Source organism: Rhinolophus hipposideros (genome assembly GCF_964194185.1).
Source record: "Rhinolophus hipposideros genome assembly, chromosome: 10".
NCBI lineage: Eukaryota > Metazoa > Chordata > Mammalia > Chiroptera > Rhinolophidae > Rhinolophus > Rhinolophus hipposideros.
Window position 1 is genome coordinate 65826861 of NC_138056.1, and position 14548 is coordinate 65841408.

The 14548-nt window shown below is 35.9% G+C and overlaps 1 protein-coding gene and 1 pseudogene across 3 annotated transcripts; one reads left to right on the forward strand and one right to left on the reverse strand.

Moving 5' to 3' along the window:
- The first annotated feature begins 39 nt into the window (after window positions 1-39).
- Window positions 40-4813, forward strand: JRKL (JRK like). 2 transcript variants are annotated; one of them, XM_081061622.1, is made up of 2 exons: window positions 40-131; window positions 525-4813. In XM_081061622.1, the coding sequence occupies exon 2, from the start codon at window positions 689-691 to the stop codon at window positions 2261-2263; it is 1575 nt and encodes a 524-aa protein (XP_080917748.1). In that variant the 5' UTR covers window positions 40-131; window positions 525-688; the 3' UTR covers window positions 2264-4813. The 2 variants fall into 2 exon arrangements, with proteins under 2 accessions (XP_080917748.1, XP_080917749.1); XM_081061623.1 differs by having other exon boundaries at window positions 69-131; window positions 433-4813.
- A 5097-nt stretch (window positions 4814-9910) lies between these two features.
- On the reverse strand, window positions 9911-10364 carry LOC308503925 (large ribosomal subunit protein eL42-like; annotated as a pseudogene). The gene is made up of 2 exons: window positions 10184-10364; window positions 9911-10036 (listed from the first exon to the last, which is right to left on the reverse strand). The product of its transcript is annotated as a large ribosomal subunit protein eL42-like (transcript).
- Between the last annotated feature and the right edge of the window lie 4184 nt (window positions 10365-14548).

A 14548-nucleotide genomic window follows, 5' to 3' on the forward strand; every position in this document is an offset into this window, starting at 1 on the left:
TCCCGCCTCTGGGTGGGCCAAGGGGCGGAGCCGGGCGGCGGGAGGGGGCGCCTTCCGGGAGCGTGTGCAGGGGGAGGAGCGGTCGCCGCGCGTTAGTCAGGGAGCGGTGCGGGCTCCCGCTTCCAGCTGAGGTGGGGAGAGGGGCCCGGCGGGCTGTGAGGGACCGGGAGGCCTGTGCAGGCCGAGCCCAGCGCGCGGAACGGGGCTTGCGGGGGAAGGGGTGGCTGCTGGGGAAGGAATCAGCCGTCCCCCTGGGGAAGGGGGCCAGTCCGCGACTCCCTGGCTCTTCCGCTCTCCGTAACTTTGGGGTGTGGCAAGGTTTAGTGACGGGCGTTTATCCGGGATCGGGGCGTGAAGGAGGTTTGTGGTTACGATGGGGTTATAGTCTTCCCCGCGGCCACTGGGGGAATAAAACAGATGTTTGTAATCCAGATTAACCGCGGTGACTTGGGGCCTCCTCTGCTGTCCATCTAAGTTCAAGGCCTGTTCCCTCAAACTTCCTTCCCTTTCACCTTCCTCTGCAGTCTGGTTGCCAGCCAAGCCCAGCCAGGGACGGGGTCAGGCCCACCAGGTTCCTGGTAAGGTTGAAAGACTGAGTGTGTAACACTGTGTTAAAGTGAGCCTTTGTGAGAGCAGGATTTTGTGGATTGCTTCAGTGTGAGTGTGGGAAGAGTCCCCGAGTGTCACCATGTCTGGGAAACGGAAGCGAGTGGTGTTGACTATTAAAGATAAGCTTGACATCATAAAGAAACTTGAAGACGGAGGTTCCTCCAAACAACTGGCAGTTATTTATGGAATTGGTGAGACAACAGTGCGGGATATCCGAAAAAATAAGGAAAAGATTATCACTTATGCAAGCAGTTCTGATTCCACCAGTCTTCTGGCCAAGAGGAAATCTATGAAGCCTTCCATGTACGAGGAACTGGATAGAGCAATGCTGGAATGGTTCAACCAGCAAAGAGCAAAAGGGAATCCAGTATCTGGACCCATTTGTGCAAAAAGGGCAGAGTTCTTCTTTTATGCGTTGGGAATGGATGGTGACTTTAACCCTTCTGCTGGTTGGTTAACTCGTTTTAAGCAGCGCCACAGCATTAGAGAAATTAACATTAGAAATGAACGATTAAATGGAGATGAGACTGCTGTGGAAGACTTTTGTAACAACTTTCGAGACTTTATTGAACGAGAGAATCTGCAGCCTGAACAAATCTACAATGCCGATGAAACTGGACTCTTTTGGAAATGCCTACCTTCTAGGACTTCTGTAATCAAAGGTAAATGCACTGTCTCTGGGCATAAGTCAATTGAGGAAAGAGTCACTATCATGTGTTGTGCCAATGCAACAGGTTTACACAAACTTAAACTTTGTGTTGTGGGGAAAGCAAAGAAACCTCGTTCCTTCAAGTCAACTGACACCTCAAACTTGCCCGTCTCTTATTTCAGCCAGAAAGGTGCGTGGATGGATCTTTCCATTTTCCGACAGTGGTTTGATAAGATATTTGTGCCACAAGTTCGAGAGTACTTGAGATCCAAAGGCCTGCAGGAAAAGGCTGTACTCTTGTTGGATAATTCACCAACACATCCAAATGAAAATGTCCTGAGGTCAGATGATGGCCAAATATTTGCTAAATATTTACCACCTAACGTAGCTTCATTGATCCAGCCCTCGGATCAGGGAGTCATAGAGACAATGAAGAGAAACTATCGTGCAGGTCTTCTCCAGAACAACTTGGAAGAAGGTAATGATCTGAGATCATTCTGGAAAAAGCTAACTCTGCTGGATGCACTTTATGAAGTGGCAATGGCATGGAATTTAGTAAAGCCAGTTACTATTAGCAGAGCATGGAAGAAGATTCTCCCTACCATAGAGGAGAAAGAAGGTTTGGACTTTGATGAAGAGGATATTTCACTTGCTACTGTGGCCACCATTTTACAACATACCAAAGGACTGGAAAATGTGACTACTGAGAACATTGAAAAATGGCTTGAAGTGGACAGTACTGAACCAGGTTATGAAGTATTAACTGATAGCGAAATCATCAGACGAGCACAAGGCCAGACAGATGAATCCAGTGAAAATGATGAGGAGGAAATAGAACTGATTCCAGAGAAACATATAAACCATGCAACTGCTCTTCAATGGACTGAAAATTTATTGGATTATCTAGAACAACAAGGTGATATGATTCTGCCTGATAGACTGGTGATACGTAAACTTCGAGCCACCATCAGAAATAAACAGAAGATGACCAACTCAGGTCAATGATGGCATTTCAATGTTATCATTGTTTTGGTGATTGTAACTCTTAACCTCTGTAATGATGGCTTAATTTTCTTTGTGTTCTGAATTCTCCGACACAATCCTATGAAATACAGATACAAGAGTGTATCTAAAGTGGTTTGGGGATAATGTTTTTTGCATCATCTGTGTCTCTTGTCCCTTTATTTGTGCAGATAATGCAAAGCTGGTTTTGTATAGATATAAATTACATGTACACATGTATTCACTTTTGTAGATCTACAATTATCCCTCCTATAAAAGTGGCATTCCTTAAATATTCTAGCAAAAGTTACAGATAATAGTGAACAAATTGAGCACTTTCCTGAGATCTTTGATTGATTTGTGAGAGCTGCCACAGTAATCTTTTCTTGTGCTAACCATCTTAAATGGTTATGTTTTGTGTATCTGTATACACTGATGGAATGAGGAAATATCTATGTTGTTAGATTTCAGCGTGATCTATAATAATTCAAGATGAAGTTCAATAATGAGGGAACAGTGATCTATGAACTACAAAAATAACTTAGAAATCATACTTCTGTTAACATTTGTCTGGGTGGTAAATAAGGGAAGATTTTTCTGCAAATGAAGTAAATACAATATAGGAAGTGATTGTTGAATTAATGAGAAAACTATTGGAAAGTTGATGTAAAAGACATTCTCATCTATTCACTTTTAGAAAACTGGGAGTTGAAATTTTGGGGAACTTTAGGTTATTTATACAAAGGGAATAAATAGGCTTCTTTTAATTGGGTCTTTTTATGAATTGGGTAACAGTATAGATTTATTATTTATTCATCTAATTATAGTATAGGTTTTGTAATGTTACATGTGGTTATATGAACTCCCATCTTTTATGTGGAGGGACATCTTGGGAACTTGAAAGTTATATTTTTGTTTTTACTGTGTACTTGATACTGTCTATAATTTGAAAAAGTGTTGTACCTTCTTTTATTTCATATGAAAAGAATAAAGTTTTTATTGTTTTTGATAAGCCATAGGTTATGACCTGGTTTATGAAGAAAATGAAAATAATATGGGAAGTGCCAGATTCTAAGGAATTTCATCATTTATTATTTTGACATTTGTAAAATCATGTAATTTCTTCTAGAATTTGTCAGAATTTTGATAAATTTGCTTAGTAAATTTAACATGTTTATTCAAGACATGAAAGACTTTACAAATGTGAATATTAATTTAATTTGTGATTTAAAAGCCTCCATATTGTTTAATGGTCTCCATATTGTTTAATGTTTTGGCCTTAAATTTGAAAAATAAAGTATAATTGTTCTCGCTCAGTCATTTTTTAAGGTTTAATGTTGTCATTGAAATACTTTGCATTTTGTAGTGCCTTTCTTAGAATTCTAAAACTTCAGAAAGATTTTTAGCTTTCTGTAATTTCTGTTACCTTTATGATATATGTCTAGATTTTTTAAAAAACATATCTGTAATGAGAACTTTAAAAGGTGTGTGTGTTGCATGAATTGCCTTAGTGCAGAGGAAACATGCATCAGAAGTTAACGTAGATAATGAGTCAGACAATTACACTTATACTATAAATTAATTATAAATAAAATGATTTTTTTTCATTTTTTTTTACAATGAAAATGTGTACTAAAAAGCTTCTTGGAATTTTGATCTGGATTTGCTGTTTTTAAAATTAACCTTATCAGTAAAATTCAGCTGTATTATTGCCACCTAGTGGTAAAATAACATCACAATTAAGGTGTATGATTTTAAACTTTAGTAAAAGGTTCACTGTTTTGGGGCCTTGAGTGTGAATCTTTTCATTCTTTTCTCTATCCTGTGCAAGACTGTGCTTTCTTTGATTTGTAGCTGTTTGCTCTTCTGAAGTTGCCAACATTGGTAGGCTAACAGTTCTATTTTGGACCCTCCTATCCTTAAACGTAATTATAAAAGCTGCCAATTACTGAATATCATGTTCTAAGCAATGTACTTATATAACCCTCATATTGTGAATTAGGTGAAAATACTGATGCTCAGCTCATACTCTTAATTGCTGAAGATCACCACTTCGCTATAGGTAAGAATTTATACCCAGGTGTTCGATGCCAAAGCCTATGCTTATATTATCCAACCTACGCTAACCTTTTCCGATCTTCAACGTTTATTCTTTTCCGCCCCACTCCACCACCTGCCACACTAATCTGAATTTACTTCTCTATTTTCCAGTGTAACTGGCAGCAATTGCCCTTTCCTTTCCCGTTTTATGAGGTCAGTCTTCCTTTCACTACTTTGTAATGTCTCAATTACCCTGTTTATCTACAGCCTAATAGCATTTGAAACGTGGATCATCCATTCTCTGCTTTCTGGTTAGCCATGCTCAGTGAGGATCCTTTCTCGCTTCCATAATTTAAAACCCATTGGGGAAAAGTTCATGCAAACATTTCTCTTTAGATCATGAGGCAATCTCAGAGTTGGCACAGTATAGTACTAACATGAAAATCTTGCTAGACCACTACTGGAAACCACTACTACCAAAAGCATATGAGTATGTATACACTCAGATACATACACATCAAAAGAAAAAAAGAATTAAGCCCCCAAATGATAAGGGTAAGAGAATGAAGGTTACATTCAAATAAGTGGTTAGAGAAGGAGAAAAAACGGGAAATGTGGCTTGCAGTGAAGTTCATTTTGCAATGATGTGCATTTCAGCACCTTAGTCCTAGGCTTACCTAGTATCTGCTGCTCTTTCATAGATGGTCCCTGCAATCTCTGGGTTTTTTTCCTTTCTCAATTCTGGAATGTTAAGAAGTCGGTGCCAAGTCAAATATGTTTGATCAGTAGTTGGGACCATTTAGTGGATGATGTCAGAAGCTGTTAGGGTACTGTATCTGGCCCAAAGTCATAAATTGTTTATTTCCAATTCCTATTCCCTCACTGCCCCAGCAGAAGCTGTTTGGCTTTCTACCTCTCCACTAAGAAATTAGCCATAGGCTCATGTGCTCTGACTAGTCTTGCCAGGTTTCCCCATTGATGACCTTGATACAACGTCTCTCAGAAAACTAATTGTATGTACAATGTTTCTTTAAACCCAACCTCCTAATAGCCAAGAGTTCTGTGATAGTAGCTTTACCTGCAGGGATTGATGCAGGAAATTAGAAACTTGCTTTTTATGAGAGATTTGGGCTTTCGGGGGATGGATGGATAAGTGAAGTAGAATTATTTGCTAGGTTTAAACTCAGTGAATCAAGAATTCACTGAGTTTTAGTGTACGTTGAGTTTTACTATACATGTACGACTATACTGGGGCTTTGGGTTTAGAAAAATGTAAAAGAAAGGGAAGAGTGATTCTTGTCCTTTAGAATCTTGAAATCAAGGTGGAAAAATAACATTTGAAAGGAAAACTATCCAGTTTAATTGTAAACTCATGGAACAGTGAACATAATATTACACGGACTTTGTATGATTTATTTTGCTTATTTTGCTTATAAGCTTATTTGCTTATTTTGTTTATTTATTGCTTTGCAGGCTTCTACTCTATACACTGTACATTTTAGCTTTTCTTTGTTCTTCGTTTTTACTGCTCCTGAGTGACTTCATCCATTTCTACTACCTGCATGCTTATGAGCTCAAGTCTATCTCCAGTCACTCTGTCTTCAGAAGTCCACATTCGTATCTTTAATTGAGAAGCAGGATTTAAGTTTGGAAGGGAAATTAAGTGTTGCTTTGCTTCCCATCTATAGTAATCTCTTCATTAGCATCCTAATGTCAGAGCCAACTTGATGGGCTAAGGAGTTCAAATAATTTTTTAACTGAATGCCAAATTAAGCTAATGTAACTTGGTCTGAAGTAGAAAAAGAGGAAATTATCTGTTTTCTTATCTTTATCTCCTCTTTCTTAGCTTTTGCCTCTGATCCATTCCTTCCCACAAACAGCCATAGTCGTTTCTGTTTTTGATACTTGTTAGTACTCAAGTACTAAAATTTAGTTTATGTTCTAATCCCTCAACTCCTTGAAAGACCACCATTCAAACTCTTTAGACCAACTACAATACTTAGAAATGTCCTATCATCTGTTTTCCCTTTTAAGGCAGCTGATAACTTTACACAGTAGCTAGTCTCATGCAATTAGAAGTTGGGAGAGAAAGAATACCCAAAAGGTAGCACTGGGGATACTATGAAAACTAGTGTTTAAAAGGCCTCAGATTCTATAAGACATTATATAGTGAAGTGATTTGTGTGATGTGTGTCTTTTAATCTTGGTTTATGAGATCAAGGACCATGGACTCAACACTTTGAAGAGTAGTATATATTCAACAATGTTTACTCAAAAAAACACTAATTGTATTCTTTCTATGTGTAAAACATGTTTTAGCCAATATATGGGATACATGGAAAAGACTATCTGCATTCAAGAAATTTACAATGGAGAGGAGGAGATAAATGTTAAAAAAAAGAATGCATTAAATGCTACATGCTGACAGGTTGTAAATAAAAGACTAATTTTGATATGAGTGACATAAAGTAGTATCTGATATGAAGAGTGGTCTTATAACAATTGAGCTGGTCTTTAAAAATTACTAAAATTTTCATGTTTTATTGCCTTCAGTCATTGCCAAATGTCCTCCAGGAGCAAAAATCATTCCCAGTTGAGAACCACTGCCATAGAGCTACAAGCACACAGGTATTTGGTCTGCTTTCCAAGTTATTGAAGGTACTATTTACAAAATCGCTTTTTTTGTTTGTTTGTTTGTTTTTTTTTTTACCACTGTACCATCTTACCAGCCTCTGGTAGTTATTTCCCTGATGCCTGTTTCCTTATCACTAATTTAATGCCACGTATTTCAGATTTTTGTCACAGCAGCACCCTGATTCAGGGTACCAATTTCTTTGTTGTTCTGGATAACTGTGAGTGATAAAACAAACCTCAGAATTTTAGAAACTTATAATAAATGGTTTTTCTTTCAGCAGTCTTGTGATAATATAGGACTTGGTTGGAGCATGACTTTTTCTCAAGTGGTGATTCATGGACCTGGGCTCCTTCGATCTTGTGATTTTGCATTTGTAGATCCTTAGAGTCTTCTGCATCCAGTTAGCAGATAGGAGAATAGAGAATGAAGAATATACACTGCTCATTAACTTCCTTCTCTCAGAAGTGATTTTTCAGTTCATACTCTAATAATGAAAACTGAGGCCCTGGCCCTACCTTGATAGAAAGGGTGCTCTGAAATGAGTCCCTAGCAAGGCAGCTGCTTCTTAGTAATAACTTTATACAATGAAAGGGGAAGGCACAAATTTCACTGAATAACGAGCCCTTTCTGAAGCACAAATAAGTAAGATTCAGTTATTCTCATAGAAGCATCTACCCTTCCCTAACCTTTGCAGAGTTTGTAGACTATCATGGAGCTGGTACTCTTCCAACACTTGGTCACTCTTCAGTTGCATTCTTCACTACAGCTGAGGTCGCCTGAAAGACTATGGTCTCTATGGTCTCTGCACATATTGTGGGAAGTATAGACACATCCGCTAAGGTTTGGTTGGAGCCATTGATAGTGAAAGTAAGGAATGGGCATTATATCCAGCCAGATGGGGCACTTGGGAGCTCATTTTCTGAGCACGGATGCTCCCCTTCCTGACTTTACCAGCTACCAGGAACATTGTTCTATTATTACCACAAGCTTTGTTCCTTACTGAAGACCAGCATCATTTTCTCTTGTGCCTTTGCCTGAAAGGTGGTGTATGTATGTGCCTGGATCCTTGTACTAGGCCTCTTGTTTGGTCATATCTGGATTCCTGCTTCCAACTTTCACCACTTCATCATATGGAACACAATTTTCTCACACCCAGTTTATGGTCCTCCAAAAGTTTACCTTCTTGTTTCTAGGATGGTTATAATTGCTTCTTTTAAATACATATATTTGTGTGTGTGTGTGTGTGTGTGTGTGTATTTTTCTTTCTTTTCTATTTATGATTGATGTAAGATGAGAATAAAGCATCTGCTGTCGCCATTTATCTTGATATCAGAAGTCCTAGCTGCATGATCTTGGGTGACTCTCTAAATCTCTCTGATTCTCATTACCTCTAAAATGGGGATAATAATACAGATTGCTGAGGCTTAAATAAAATAATGTACAATACTTTGTGAACTAATATGTTAGTTTTTATATGATTAACAGGAAGAATAGAAGGACAAATGGGGGACTCAAAGGTGAGGAGAAGAGTGAGAGAGTAAGATCATTTAAAGAATATGAGTTTGTGGTTGAAAGGGGGATTATAGAGATCAAGATTTATAACTTTAGGTGTTTACAATGTGTTGAGCCAATCAGGCTCTGGCACTGCTTTTTCAATGCTCTTAGCTACTTTCTCATTATTATATGATGTGCCAACTAACCCTTTTATTTACATTCTAAATTTAAAAGCATTTTTTCATGTTATGTGATATTTGTAGTTCTCAATTTGAAGACATCTCTGAAAAAGAGAGGGGCATTTCAGTAAGTTCTAAAGGTATCAAGGCAATAAAAGATCAGTTGTGGTTGAAAATCCCTTCCAGGTATGTAAATTAATATTTTATTTAAAAAAGTTAATAAAGTTTAAAGAAACAGATAAGAGAAATCTGAAAAGGAGAGATGGATAAGTAAAGGGATGTTATTTGAATAGATTAGTGACAAGCATTTGTATAATTTTTATCTCTTTCTGAATGAGGAAAGTAAAAAAGAAAAAAACAGTTAAAACATGAGTGATGATGGCAGATTTGTTTTTTAACTTATTTTTAAAAACTATGATCATATTGAAGTGATTTCAATTTGACTGAGAACAGTTGTGTGGTTTCAGTAACCACTGGAAAAAAAAATGGATAGCAGTGGGACTCTACCTTTTCACTAATAACATTTTGACAAAAGATGATAGAAATGCTTGGTATTTGGTGCCATTCTGAAATTAAGAGAATAAATGGTATGAAGCAGCTAAGTAGCTATTCTATTCCCTCTTTTTATACATAATGTCATTTGTGTCTCTAACAAAATATCTGCCTTCATAGTAACCTTACTTTTGTCTATAGACTGAGCTGAGCCTCAGTTCTCTGACTTTTGCTGTTTGATCTCTATATCCTCATACAAGAATGATAAGGAAAAACCCTGAGTGGATTTGTTTGGTATAAATTCACACAAGTCTGATATAAATTCAGACTTTTGAATTTTGTCTGGTATAAATTTACACAAGTAACAGGAAATATGTATGTGAGGGGAAATGTGTACAACTTTCATTCTTTATAAAAGACTTTATTGGATAAGGCTTTTCTTGTGTAAGGCATGTAAAGAAACATCTTTGTTGCAGAAATGTATAAGGGCCATGGCAACTGAAAACAAGAGGCTGCATTTGATCATACAATTAAGCAGCACTATTATTTTTATTTTCATTTAAATATTTAGGACTACCTTATTTATGTTCTGTATACTACAGATATTTTAACAAATGAAATAAAATGTAATGCAATGTGGAAAAAATTATCCATGAATTAATTTTTAGGCTATATGTGTACCCTTATCAGTAGCATCTCCTTTTTCCTAATCTTGATAGGGAAAGTTGTATTTCATATATTAATAAGGTCTCTCTCTATATATATTTTTATCCTCAAGAGTTTATTGTCTTCATAATAAAAATATGAAGCTTAGAACTGGATCACTTGGCTCTTTCTCTTATCTCCTCCCAGTTCAAAATGCTTGCATCTCCTAATAGCCAGCATTCTCTTAGATCTGCAGTTGGGCGCAACACATTGAAGCCTGAGGACAATCTTCTTTATACCACGTTTCCCCAAAAATAAGACCTAACTGTAAAATAAGCCCTAGCATGATTTTTCAGGATGACATCCCCTGAACATGTGCCTTAATGTGTCTTTTGGAACAAAAATTAATATAAGACCCAGTCTTGTTTTTGGGGAAACACGGCAGTTTCGGGCTTTTAGTGGAAAATTGGCTGCCGACCATAACCACTCTCCTTCCTGCCATAACGCCACTTTCCCTGCACATAGAATCCTTGCCCTTCTTATGCTGTATCACTTTGTAGGGCTGGTGCTTGCCACACTTCTTACAGAAAGTCTGGTGGGTTTCAGGAATGTTCACCATATTTGGGAGAGTGCTATCGGTACTGAAAGAATAAGATGTCTCTTAGAGAAATAATTAACCCCTTTTAATTTCAGTACTTTATTCGTTCCTTTAATATGACCATGAAATTTTGTCATGTATTTGTTTGTTCATTCATTCATTCATCTCAAATAAAATATCTACCTACAAATATTTACCTGCTCCATAACTACAAATTTAAATAATCATCCCCCAATTCCTGTTGCAGGTTTGTATGATCATGAACTTGAAATTAAATCTTTACATATTTTGCATGTTAGAAAAATGACTCTTGTAATTTAGGTTGTGTAGTACTTCTGTGATCAATGAGAAGATGAAGAGAGATGCTCAACAAGATTGATGATTTTTGATGAGTTTTAACATAAAAATTGGTTTCTAAAACCAGAATTATTTCAAAGTTATCATTTAGAAATGCTTATAGTAATATTTATTCATTAATTTCTATAAACATGTATAGAAATAATCTGTTTTGTTGACACACATTCCAGATATTTATACACAATACCAATTTATATTACCTAGAGATAATTTACTGGTTTAAAAAAAATCAAATACAAATAAAAGTAAATAGTTAAAGAAAAATGTTCAATAATGATTATACTATAAAAATATTAAAATATCTAATACAAGAGTTTTATATTAAGTTTTCATAAAATCTTCCCCAAGGTAATGAATGTTTTATTGAATTGCAAAGATGCCTGGTCTGTAATAAGTATGTTTTGTTTTTAATCATCATAGATGCTTTAACATCAATCATATACTCTACAGCTTGACAGAGTTGCCTTCTAATCAGGCTGTTGTCACCATTCTTGCTTAAATAGCGGGAATATATGAATTTAGCCTAATTAGGATATAATTAGGCTAAACCTGTTTGGGGCTGACAAAGAGCCCTGCAGGTATTCTGAGGAGGAAATTAGTTTTCAAGAGCTCAACATATTTCTTGTTAGTTGAGGACAATATAAAAGTTACATAACATTTTTAAAAAGCATTATGCACAAACAGCTTCAAAATAAGTGTAGACACATGGGACATTTGTTTTCTGTTTACCAGATTAGAACATCTTTTCCTAATCTTTAGCCCTTAACAGCACACACACACAAAAGTAATAAAGAAAAAAAAATCAAGCATAAATGACTGATAAATTCCATCATCTAACAAAATAAAGTTTATTAAAGTTGACTGTTGGTGTTCTTTCATTGTAATCTGTTCAACACCGTGTGTAGAATGGGAAAGAATGTGGTTTGTGGGAGCCAATATAAAAAGGCTATGGATAGTTTCATATCAACCAATAATTAAAGCAGTGTACATTAACAATATAATATTTAGTGAATATTTTACAGAGGACTTACATAAGACAGACACTGCTCGAGGTACTTGGAATTCAGCAAGAGACGTCTATGTATTGAGCTTAGCCCATGGTAACACACAACAAATTATTTTGTTTATTTTCCTATGAATCAGCTAACAATAGGGAATTATTTTGTGGCTCAACAAAATGATTAACTTGGTGCTGGAGTTGTCTTCAGATATAATGAACTTCCTCTAGAAGAATGGAGTTTTTCATCACTGGAAGAGCTAAAAGATTGATTAGATAGGCCATTCGCTAGACCGTTAGCGAAGGGGTTCAGTCACCATATTGTTTGTTGGATGAGATGCCCTTTTAAACCCTGAAGCTCCATGATTCTTTCACATTGAAAGGTTGTAGGGATAGCACTGATCAAATTACCAAACAGCAATAGAAATACTTTCAGAAGCTTTCATTTTTGCAGTTAGTGAATATCTACTTAATACTTCTATGTCAGGCACTGTTCTAACCCTTAGGAATATAGCTTTTACAATAAGTATGGTGCTTTTGGGAATGTAAGCCTTTTATTCAATGTCTCTAGTTGCAATGAACCACGTTTTGCCATCAAAATATGCACAATTATGGAATCTAAAAAAGTCAAGGCAATTCCATATAGAAATAGACAACAAACATAATGAGACAGTAAATATGCCTCTTTCAATGACTTTGTATTGAATTTCATAGGGATCTGTGGCTGCTTCTGTACTTTGGACAATAGATTGACCTTTTCCTCTCCTGTCCATTTAAAATTATTAACTGTGCTGCAATAACAATAATAATGGATATCATTTATTTTATTTACTTTTTTATGAGTTTGAGTAAAACTGACAACACATCCTGGAAAGCAAGATCTCATATACTCCCTGGATGTCATTTACCATGTGCAAATCACCCTTCTAAATGATTTACATGTAGTGTATAATTTATTCCGCACAAAAATACTGTGATACGATGTAGGTAGAATAAGGAACAGTAGCACCCCTCTTTACTGAAGATGGTACAGAGGCATGGAGACGCTAAGGAACTTGCCTAATGTTAAGCAGCTGTTGAAATAATGCAAAACGGCGATTAGAAAAAGCTGTATATTGTGCTTATTTTCAATTTGGTTTATTAACTATGTACCATATAACCTTTCTAGGTAAGAGAATCTGTATGCCTAGCACATGGATTCCCACTTTATATCATTTTTCAATTTTGAGACATGATTCTAGTGAGATCATAAGAAGTTATAGTGGAAGTGCATAAATGCTTCAACAACACTGATCTAGCCATCCTTTCTGATTTTCCTTCAAAGACTCCTCCTCCTCTACCTTCCTATTGAAATGAAGGTATTTCTTAGGATTTCGTCTCGCTCCTCTCTTCTGCTCTTCTCCCTTGCCACTGAACCCCTTGGGTGATCTTGATCAGATATGGATTCTGTCACTATTCTAAATTTTTATGAATCTCAACTCTACATTCCCAAGTAAGACCACTTTTCTTTGTTCCAGATCAGTATATTCAACAATCTAGGTCAACTGAGATTTTGAATTGTATTTTAAACTTGTTGTAATCATTTTTTTTATTATCTTACAACTAGGAATGACATTTAATTATTTTTCTAATTTTAAGAAAACCTATATAATCTTTATATTTAATCTTTATATTGAAAATATACATAATCTTTATATTTGCTTAGTTAATTCGCACTATCTCAGTGAGGTCATAAACTAATTATTACTAAGGCAAAATCAACCTATATCAACATAGATTGCAACTTAGGTGAGTAACAGTTTTCTACAATAAATTTTCTGACAAATGCAGTTTCCTAAAATACTTTAAATCTCAAGTTTACAAAGCAGAGTTTGAATATATTGTATCAAACAATTTTTCATTAGTACAGGAATTTTTATTTTGCCATTTTTAGGAAACAGACTTAGATGCAAACTGAAATTGTGATTAGTATTTAATCGCAACTCTTATGTAAATAGTCACCAAACCTCTCTCTTTATCAAATTAATATGATGTAACAGTTTGTGTGAGATTTATATTCTCAAAACATCCATGACTACAGATCACCATTTGTTTGAGTTTCTATTTAAAATGCTAACAGAGATTTACTTCTGACTTCTGTTAAAATCTTTAAGCAAGATGAATTAAAGAATTTGTAGATAATTCTTATAATTTTTTTTTTTCTCACTAGAGTCCAAGAGGAGAAATAATGAATACCACACACTTCATTTCCTGGCTGTAGATACAAACCTGAAATCAATGGAAAGGGCTACGTTTTGAGTTTTTAATAAAACCCATATATGAATTCACTCATTTAAAAAATCATTTATTTGACAAACATTTAAGAAGTATATGTGTAAAGGTAGGTGGGGTGGGATATGTTAAGATAAATGAGACATAACCCCTGCCAAGGAATTTCGGGTCATAACCACATCTTCAGTATTAAGATCATGTTCACTAGAGTTTCCACATCCAACTATAGGAAAAATTATGCCAAAAAAAAAAAAGAATTGAGTTCCCATATACCCCTTCATCCCTACCCCCGACCCAATTATTGACATCTTCAGTTACTGTGGCACATTTGTTACAGTGAACCCATAATGATACATTATTATGAACTAAGGTCCATAGTTTGCATTAGGGCTCACTCTTTGTACTGTACATTCTATGGGTTTTGACAACTGCATAATGTCATGTATCCACCATTAGTGTGTCATACAAAATAGTATCACTGCATGAAAAATCCCACGTTCCACATATTCATCATTCTCTGTTGCTCTTCCTTTCTCCTCCTGAACCCTTGGCAACCACTGATCTTTTTACTCTGCATAGT

Bases quoted from the DNA above. Each gene is read 5' to 3' on its own strand.
- JRKL (XM_081061622.1), top strand. From the start codon at position 689: ATGTCTGGGAAACGGAAGCGAGTGGTGTTGACTATTAAAGATAAGCTT.